This window comes from Ruditapes philippinarum, unplaced genomic scaffold (assembly GCF_026571515.1).
Source record: "Ruditapes philippinarum isolate M1 unplaced genomic scaffold, ASM2657151v2 ctg3056_1_1_1_1, whole genome shotgun sequence".
In the NCBI taxonomy this organism is placed as follows: domain Eukaryota; kingdom Metazoa; phylum Mollusca; class Bivalvia; order Venerida; family Veneridae; genus Ruditapes; species Ruditapes philippinarum.
In genome coordinates this window covers 8,624-19,799 of record NW_026867339.1, presented here as the reverse complement: position 1 = coordinate 19,799, position 11,176 = coordinate 8,624, and the positions used below count along the sequence as shown (strand labels likewise).

Below are 11,176 nucleotides of genomic sequence, written 5' to 3'. Positions count from 1 at the left end.
AAACATTTTCGTATATATATAACTGACTTTGCAGTACAAAATAGGATGAAAATAATTTTCATAATAAGAGAAATAAAACAAAACTGATCGAAATAAATAATATAATAGTAAACTTACATGTATTTGGATTTATGTTCCTTAAACACAGGAAACATAGGTACAACTATTGAATTAGATCCAGCGACAGAAAATATTGACGCATTACTTCTAGCAGCAGAGGCGTTTGTGAACTCTGATCAATCTTTTCCAATTAATGCAGGCTTCTTTGTGATTCAAGTACAGGCCATTCCGCAAACTTTCAAAGTAGTATACCCGGACAGTAAGTGGTTTGACAAATACATCATATTAATTTATCAATATATGTGTACACGTACAGTAATTCCGTATTATTTAGATTATCTTCTTATTTTTGATAATGGAATTCTATTCATATTTTGAATTTTAGCTGTATATAATTTTATAATTGTAGGCCTCAGTAGGGTTTGTTTAAATTTGCTTTTATTTATATATTGTCTTTTAAGTCTACTCCATATAACTCGTTTTAAGTAGAAAGAAGGACATTACCTATCTTTTAAATAAGCATCTGGTCTATCTTAATTAACAAATTATAATGACTTCAAGAATCCGAATGCCTATTTAGTGTTTACTGTTTACTGAATATTTAACGAACATTTAGCTTCAAAGGTAATCAGCAGTTTCGTTATATACTTGTTTTAAAAGCTGTATGTCTCTTGGGATGTTTACCCTTAGTAAAATATTACATTTGTATCCAATTAAAGTCGAACCACTGAAGCCCCTTCTACTCTTGCTATTGATACTATCTCTTCTACGATAACATCAATTTCAACCACACTCCCTCAAACGACATCAAAGGCAACAACGAGTATCACATCTACTTCCACTCCAACTGTTACAAGTCCCTCTGAGGCAACCATAATTAAAGGTAATATTCTAGTGTTTTTTATAATTACAGCTTAATATAATTATTTTGTATAGCGTTATGTGTAACAATAAGACAAATAAATTTTAAAAATATAAAATGATATAAATAACGTCATTTCTCAGAACTCGTAGCCTTTTTTTCGGGGTACATGTTTATTAGTGCTGTTATAACTGCAGTCAAATTTTTCACATGACCTTTGCACAATCAAATAGAGCAGTGACATTACATTTTGTAATTTAATTATATTTCTGCTTTACGTTGTCCATTGAATTTTACTATGCTATTTCCATCGCCGACAGTTTTGCTTTATAGTTATAGAATTATAAATTACACGCTGAATTATACGGCAAATTGAATAGCATTGTCAATGTGTTTAATCTTCGGAATTAATAATAAGGAGATCAACTAATTGTAATGTTATTGTAAATAATGAATCACTATATGGTTGCTTGTAAAGAGAATAATATCTAGTTCCGGTTTTTGCCATTCACATATGACATATAGCTAACAGAACGTCGGTGATTCTACAAAGGTGAACGCTTGTGCTGAAATAATGCACAGATGGACTCCTGAGACAGTCTATCAACAGTAAAGAATGAAAAGGGGATGAAAACCAAAATAAAAAAGACCAAAAATAGAAAACGTTTATGATGGTAGAATGCAAAAACTTGTACTTAACAGTTTTCTTTTTTCCAACGAGATATACATAACCAAATTTAGAAATGGGTTGTTTATTCAATTTTCATAGTTTCGTCAAAAGTTTTCATAGAAACCAAAAAAACTGATGCTATTTTACGAACATTTCACTATGTGGTTACATACATATCGTGTACTTTGCTTTTTTTGTTCAAGATGTGTTCTCGCCTTAGTAAGACTTTTCTATTTGTAGCAATTGTAGCTTTGACCACTGAAGCGGTTTCTACTGTGTCTATTGATACAACCTCTTCTATGTTAACTTACAACCCTTCAACGTCGACTGAATCAGCTTCCATTCCAGTCACATTCTCCACAACGTCGACTGAATCAGCTTCCATTCAAGTCACATTCCCCACAACGCCGACTGAATCAGCTTCCTTTCCAGTCACATTCCCCACAACGCCGACTGAATCAGCTTCCATTCCAGTCACATTCCCCACAACGTCGACTGAATTAGCTTCCATATCAGTCACATTCCCTCAAACTACATCAATGGTAACAACTAGTACTACAACTACTGCGTCTCCAACTGTAAAAATTCCTATTGAGACAGCTTCCGTTTTAGTAACACTCCCACACACGACATCCGAGACAACAGCAACAACTAATACCACAACTATTTTGTCTCCATCTGTGACAGCTCCGACTGAGGCAGGTTCCATTCCAACCACCCTCGCTCAAACGACTTCAATGGCAACAAAAAGTACCACAACCGCTATGTCTCCAAATGTAACAATTCCTACTAAGACAGCTACAATTCAAACAACGTACACTGAAATGACCTCTCATGCTACAGGTTATAATTCAATTCGTTTTATCGTTAGGTTTGATAACTGTGTGTAGCAGTTGATGAGAGTAACCTTTTCTAAAGTGTATGTATGTAACTAGTTATAAAGGCAATTAATTAGCTATAGCTAAACTACGAGTTTTTAGGACAAATGCATACTACTATAATCATTGACGACAAAAGCATTGATAATGCATATTTGTTCATCTTCATAGTAATCATAAGTAAATTATAAAGAACAACGAACGATTAGTAGCGTACAAATTGTAATATCTTTACAGCAAATAGAAATAAATGAGGAAAACAATGAGTTGGTCGTAAACAGAAAAGTCACTCTATTTCTTGGAATTTAGAAATTAATGTTTTCGCAAAGAAATATTTCGAAAAGAACTGTAAAGGTTACTAATCGCGTTTTCTGTTTTTTGTGATGAAATATAACCACTATGTCTTTGATAATCATATCTTAAAATAAGAAATAAATAGTTCTATTAATTATGCTTTTATTCCAGATTGTGCACAAATGGTCAACCTACCAGTGACATGTCACGCAGTCAGAATTTGCATCTTCATTGTTGTGTGTCATCATCTTGTCAAAATGAATCTTTAAAAAAACAGTACTTGTCTACTCATATTCATGTCGATTTTAAGAGTTTCTAAATTATATATAGTACGCATGTACCATTTGAAAAAAAGTTTATTCTTGTAGTATTTATTTGTTCTTGAATTTTAAAATCTCTATCACTTTTAAATAATTATTATCAGCACGCTATAGAATATTATTATTATATTAATAATTTTTTACGATCAAAATTAGCCTTCATGACCTTACATGGTTCAAAACTGTTGCCTGATACATAGACTGACAATTACCTTCATTTTATATGAAAGTTCATTTGAAATGGTTGTTAGTATAAAATATGAATTTCATTCTTTCATAGTTTATGAAGTATTTATTTAAAGTGCGACTGTATAAGAGGCTACAGGCTTACAGATAGACGCACCCTCTGTTGAATCCGATCCTAGAATCAATCTCAACTTTTACTGTCAACGGAAAACGAACTGACACTAAAGAAAAGCAACTTTTTGTGTTTAACATTATTGAATTAAGAAATCCGATCTTCGAGTATTTAGAATATTTTAATTACTATTTTCCTCACACACTATGTTGAATGTTTGACAGGAACTGCTTTTATTTCTTTTTATTTTTGTGTATGCTTTCTTTGTGGTTTGTACATGTATTGAAACATGTTATTTGATATTTGAACAACCCGCACGGGTAGACTGATCTATACATGTTGAAAATGTACTGTATAAAACTCATGGTTTCTTGTAACTTGTTGTTTAACCAGACAGCCTTTGCCAGCCTTTAAAACTGTGCAATCTGACAAGACTCGATCTATACTGTTGACTGAATAGGTTTTCATCTTGATGTCTCAAAATTGATAATGAATAATTGCATATATGAAAACTGTACACGACTATAATCATAATTATTATAGCATAAAATCGGCTATTTTCCCCTATTTTGCCCATGTTATAACGGGACCAAAACCATGTGTTAACATAGTCACGCGCTCTTGTTATAGCCCGGTTTCACCTATGCGCAATACATACAGGGCCCAATAAACAAACAAACAAAAAATGACGATTTGGCCTGTTTGCCGAAGAGTCATGCGCTCTTGTTATATTGAAATTTATTGATTCGAGGGCCTCAGTCGCACATTCAAGTAACTATGCCGGAAAAACGGCGTAAAGACATCGGTGCTAATCTTGGTTGTCGCCCTTTCTAAGAAACGGACAGTTGTCAATGTAAACAAATACAGTAGAATATACCTGTCATTCAGTTGAACACTCCGATTAACTTACAAAACTAGATAACACAAAATTAATATGAGAAAATGTTTTTTATTTATGTTAATGTTGATAAATGCTCTTTATATTTCTTTGATAGAATAATGCTTAGTGCCTGATTATTTTATAAACTTGTTTGCTTGAAAAAAAAAACCGATTCTGATGTCAATGATCTTTTTTCTACCGTCAATCTAAAATCATTCTAAGAATTTCTGAGGGTCATGTTTTGTCTTGGGTAGAGGGTAGAGTAATGTAACGTGTTTTTTTTCTTGAGATAATAAATCTCCAAAGGTCAAGCTTTGTTAAACTAATTAAAATTCAAAATTTCGTTCGGTTCCGAGAATTTTCCAAGTTGTTGGCCCCGGAAAAATGAAACGCATACGTAAAACATAGAATTGGATAAATACCGTGCAAGCACAAGACTTTAATGTAATTGTGTTTTGTATAAACTATACATCACGAATCTGTTTGAAAATTTTATGCTATAATAGCGTCAACGCACGTTTATTTCGTGTTATAAAGTCTGCAGAGTCCCTCGGAACTGTTGGAGCCCTCGCCCTACCGGGCTCGGGCACCAACCGTTCCTCGGGACTCTGCAGACGTTATAACACGGAAAAACGTGCGTTAACCCTATATAAGAAATTCAGCAGGTAAATGGACTGCAATGAGGCTTTTTAACATGACGGGACTTTTATACCATTTGATATAGGTTTACACCAATAACTTGTGTAATTCAGACATTCGCTCGCTTCCGAAGAATAATCATATTTCCATAGTGCAAAATGACTTAATAGAGAAAAGCGTTTAAACACTCCTAACTCAAATTTACTATAAGATTTGCACAAAATATCGCTTTTCAATTTAATCCTATTATATTTCTTTTATATCGATTTCTTATTTTTCAGAAGGATTAATAAACTATCCATCTATTATACAAATCAAAGGCATATTCAAGCGTGTAAATACATAATATGTGAAAAGTATGTGTCATATGCACATAACTATATATTAAAGAACAAAATAACTATATATTAAAGAACAAAATAACTGTATATTAAAGAACAAAATACTTTGTGTCTTAAACGAGTAACAGTGTGTCCTGTCTTGAATCTTTACGATGTTTGAAAAGTATTATTAGCATGGTATTTATAGTATGTTTTTGGGACGATCGATTAGGTTTTAATTTTTTGTTTTGATTTCCATCGTCTTAAGGTTGTAATCGTACACGTCAATTATTCAAATATTTGTGAATCAAACTTCGTTAATATCTATCTTTCTGTTTCATTATCATTATGAGCATTAAAAATGAAATCTGAAAATAATAAAATTATTTCTGTCTAGTATTGCTGTTTTTGTTTGTTTTGTTTCATTTTATGGTGCAACAACACAATTAAGGTGATATATGGCCGAAAGGAGAGTTTTTCCTAACCTCGGCCGTTACAAACTTAAAACAACTCCGGTGGTCAAAACCTCCTCACCTGCTGGAGCTAAGAGATGCATAGATTCCAGTTATTCGGATCCATTTAGTTGCCTCTTACGATCACGCAGGGTTACTAGTGGTTGTAATTCTGATAACCAATAAAAGCAACCCCTCAGCCACAAGGGCTTTATAAATGATCGTTATGAATGTTACGATCGACTTAACAACGTACTATACTTTTATATAGCCCTTTATACACACAATCAGCACCATTATCTCATAACACTTGGCACTTTATTTACAAAAGGACCATGCATGATAACATTTTTACGATCAAACTTCATAATTCAAAATGACCTAAATGAAATAAAGTGAAAAGTGTATTATCCAATCCTAAAACTGGTCCATGTTATAATCTAAAACTGGTCAGTGTTATTATTTTGAATTGCATTTGTTGTATATCATCAGTTTTATAAAGCATTTTAAATCGTTATAGCTTTATACTGTATATCTAATGAAATATCTTTTCACAAAATCCTTTTGGTTGTTGACTATATGATATTTCTCATTTCTTAACAATTTTTAAAAAAATAAAACACGAAAATGTAGATCCCTTTCATTCATTATTTTTTGGACGATGACATTTTCAACTCCTTGAAAATTCTTATTTTCATTTTACCTCGTCGATCTTACACAAAATGACGGGCCAGTCGAATAAAGTAACGAAGTAATCGATTCACTTTATTTAATATCAACTACGTAACTTTACTGTTACAAAGTTTTAGTTGTTGTTGAATTTTTTTTTATTAGAACTAGTTGTTGACAGCAAAATATTATTTCTCACCCGAGACAATTTTGTATCGCGAAACATTCTAAACAAATCAAAAGCTGAAAAGTATCACTGTCCAGGATTCCGGTTCTCACTTCGTTCCTCACTCTAGCCGGATGTTTCCGGAACCATCTCAAATAGCACTTGTACATACTAAATAGAACCAGCCTATTAAAGGGATTGTTTGACCGAAGGACCTGAGGGATAGTTTCTAGCTTTTAATGTTTACTGATCAAGTGTATTATGAGAACTAACTACAAGTATCAGAGAGGCAGAGCATGCATGCATTATACATAAGAGGCTTATCATAACTTAATTACATCAGCATACTACAACACTGTCTATGTGTTCTTGCATGGTTACACCACCTGCATCAATAAAATGAAACCTGTAAATGTATACGCAAGATAACGAGAAATGTCCTTGACAGTTCTGGCTCCCGACCTTCTAATCCCTTTTCCATTGTCCTAATAAACACCCGCATCAGGTTGATCATATATTCATATTCTCCAACGGTAGCCCCGCCCTCATACCCTCTCTCACAAATGAACTTAAGACCGTTTATTCTTACAGCTAAAGTTATCGTTATTACGATGTAGAGTCGTTGTCATGTATGTAGAGTCGTCAGCATGTATATTATTAGTTATAAAAATTGTTGATAGGTTATATGGCCCTATATAAACGACTGTTTGTAAATATATCCCGAGCCGCTAGGCGAGGGTTATATTGCAAACATCCGTTTATGCACGGCCAAATAACCTGTCAACAATCTTTATAACGAATTTATAATACAGCAAACATCATTTTTTAGAGAAAAAAAGTAAGATTTCTTCATGAATCGACAACAGCCGTGTATGTCAAACTATATAAACGTCACGATTATCCATTGAAAAAGGACGTTACAAACGTGCAGTATTATAAAGAGTCATCACCATGTATGTAGAGTCGTCAGCATGTATGAATAGCCGTCATCATGTATATAGAGTCATCACCATATATGTAGAGTCGTCAGAATGTATGTAGAGTCGTAATCATGTATGTTGAGTCCTCTCATGTATGTAGAGTCGTTACCATGTATGTAGAATTTTCCCTATGTATGTAGAGTCCTAACAGTGTTTGTAGAGTCTTCACAATGTATGTAGAGTCCTCACCATGTATGTAGAGTCCTGACAATGTATGTTGAGTCGAAACCATGTATGTAGAGTCTTTTCCATGTCTGTAGAGTCCTAGCAGTGTTTGTAGAGTCTTCACCATGTATGTAGAGTCCTCACCATGTATGTAGAGTCCTCACCACCTATGTAGAGTCCTCACCATGTATGTAGAGTCCTAATAATGTATATAGAGTCCTCAACATGTATGTAGAGTCCTAACGTTTTATGTAGAGTCGTCACCGGATGTGTTGAGTCCTCACAATGTATGTAGAGTCCTCATCATGTATATAGAGTCGTTACCACCTATGTAGAGTCCTCAACATGTATGTAGAGTCCTTACAGTGTATGTAGAGTCCTCAACATGTATGTAGAGTCATCAACATGTATGAAGTGTCCTCACCATGTATGTAGAGTCCTCACCATGTATGTAGAGTCCTCATCATGTATGTAGAGTCCTCACCATGTATGTAGAGTCGTTACCATGTATGTAGAGTCTACACTATGACTATGTATGTAGAGTCCTCACCACCTATGTAGAGTCCTCACCATGTATGTAGAGTCCTAACCATGTATATAGAGTCCTCAACATGTATGTAGGGTCGTCACCATGTATGTAGGGTCGTTACCGTATGTGTTGAGTCCTCACAATGTATGTAGAGTCGTCATCATGTATGTAGAGTCGTTACCACCTAAGTAGAGTCCTCAACATGTATGTAGAGTCCTTACAGTGTATGTAGAGTCCTCAACATGTATGTAGAGTCATCAACATGTATGAAGTGTCCTCACCATGTATGTAGAGTCCTCACCATGTATGAGTCCTCATCATGTATTTAGAGTCGTCACAATGTATGTAGAGTCCTCTCCATGTATGTAGAGTCTACACTATGACTATGTATGTAGAGTCCTCACCACCTATGTAGAGTCCTCACCATGTATGTAGAGTCCTAACCATGTATATAGAGTCCTCAACATGTATGTAGAGTCCTTACGTTTTATGTAGAGTCGTCACCATGTATGTATAATCGTTACCGGATGTGTTGAGTCCTCACAATGTATGTAGAGTCCTCATCATGTATATAGAGTCGTCACCACCTATATAGAGTCCTCAACATGTATGTAGAGTCCTAACAGTGTATGTAGAGTCCTCAACATGTATGTAGAGTCATCAACATGTATGAAGTGTCCTCACCATGTATGTAGAGTCCTCACCATGTATGTAGAGTCCTCACCATGTATGTAGAGTTCTAATAGTGTATGTAAAGTCCTCACTATGTATGTAGAGTCCTCATCATGTATATAGAGTCCTCTTCATGTATGTAGAGTCGTTACCAGGTATGTAGAGTCCCCTGCATGTATGTAGAGTCCTCATCATGTATGTAGAGACCTCACAATATATGTAGAGCTTTCATCATGAATGTATGGTCTACACTTTGTATGGTAAGTCCTCACCATGTATGTTGAGTCCTCATCAGGTATGTTGAGTCCCTTCCATGTATATAGAGTTTAACCTTTTATGTAGAGTAGTCAACATGTATGTAGGGTAGTTACCGGATGTATTGAGTCCTCATCATGTACGTAGAGACCTCACCATGTATGTAGAGTCCTTACAATGTATGTTGAGTCTTCATCATGTATGTAGAGTCTACACTATGTATGTAGAGTCCTCACCATATATGTAGAGTCCTCACCATGTATGTAGAGTCTACACTATGTATGTAGAGACCTCGCCACCTATATAGAATCCTCTTCATGTATGAAGAGTCCTCAACATGTATGTAGAGTCCTCAACATGTATGTAGAGTCCGCACTATGTATGTAGAGATCTCACTATGTATGTAGAGTCCTCACCATGTATGTAGAGTCGTCACCATACAGTCGTCTAAATGTATGTAGAGTCGTCAGCATGTATGTAGAGTCCTCATCATGTATGTAGAGTCGTCATCATGTATATAGAGTCCTCACTATGTATGTAGAGTCGTCAGCATGTATGTTGAGTTCTCATCATGTATGTGTCACAATAGGGACTACGCTGGGATACCAGGCCGACCACAATTGCTATCTAAAACAACCAACAACTCAGAACAGAAAAATATATACAAATTTATTTACAATAAATGAATATTTATAAATGAAAAATGATTATATATGAAAAGTACTATGATAAGTCACTGCACAAACAAACACTATCAACGTATCTCAGTCTATTTCTCCCGTAAAGTTTTCTGTCATGATGTATCAATAAAGTGGTGGCGTTGTTAAACAAAATTCGTCACAATGGCGGGCGTCTTGTATGAAATCTTATCAAGCGTAACTGTACTTCCTACAGTGTTGGCACAGTTGATAGGATCCTGAACAAGGGCATGCGTCACCCTTTAGCCATGGAACATACGTGTGGAGGGCCCCGTGTCATCTTCGGGTGTGTCCTCAAATAAGAAGCTACAAAGTATAAAAACATGGTAAGTTCCATGATAATCAAACATAAGGGTATAATAAAGTCCCTTGGAAAAGACTCGACCTTTGTCGGTTTTCAATAAAATAACGTGCTTCTTTAAATAAACAAAATGTCCACTATAGTACACCATAACATTCTGTGGAACAAAAATTCAATCACATCCGCATAATACAGCGTTGCAAATATATTCAAATATACGCCACATAATAACCACCAATAAATAAACGTCTTCCAAAATCATGCCACTGAAGATCCTTCTCTAGAGATACCGTTAGTTTTGATACGTTGTATTTACTTATAACAAAAAACTGATGATAAATGAAATGAAGTAAGATGATAACGTAAATTAAATTGATTGAAACAAATCATTACGATACTGCAGCATTTTACATAAAGTTACACAAATACGGTAGAACCAAAATAAATTATTAATGAAAAGATATATATAGATCTATAAAATATTCATGGCTCCTATACAATTACAATATAATTAAAACTTCAATTAACATACATCAATTAACATGTCTCGGTATAAATTTGCATAAGCGAAACACTAGAATAAAAAGAGCTTTTAAAATTTAATTTAGCAAATTCAGAAAACAATAAATTACTGCCAAATAACTAAACCTGAATCAAATAAACTATAATTCTAATAGAAAATAGTATTTAACGAAATAGCAAAAATTTATGAAACAAAATCACTAGAAAATTAAATTTACCTTGTACAAGCTGTAATTTTATAACAAATATAATTTGTCTGTCACCGTCATAGTGACCTGTATAACGTCCAGTGCATTGCAATATGTCACTTAAAATTCAGTCAATATATAGCAAACTACTTAGTACTGAGCGGGAAAACAAATCGTGCAAAACATGAAAAATCGATTTGCACGAAATAAAGCTGGGACGGCGGGAAAAATAGTTATGTAAAATAAAGGCCCGTCTTTCAAATACAGACATAATACAAATAACTGGTTCATAAAACAAAAATGTAACTTTCTTATTACTGAAAGGATTTTTGTGAAATAAACTGCAAAATGTTTAAAT

At 34.2% G+C, this 11,176-nt stretch overlaps 1 protein-coding gene across 1 annotated transcript; it reads left to right on the top strand.

The window, feature by feature from the left end:
* Nucleotides 1-788: 788 nt before the first annotated feature.
* LOC132735774 (hepatitis A virus cellular receptor 1-like) lies at nt 789-3,914 on the top strand. Its single transcript, XM_060722764.1, has 3 exons — nt 789-943; nt 1,833-2,435; nt 2,936-3,914. The coding sequence occupies exons 2-3, from the start codon at nt 1,892-1,894 to the stop codon at nt 3,031-3,033; spliced, it is 642 nt and encodes a 213-aa protein (XP_060578747.1). The 5' UTR covers nt 789-943; nt 1,833-1,891; the 3' UTR covers nt 3,034-3,914.
* The last annotated feature ends 7,262 nt before the right edge of the window (nt 3,915-11,176 follow it).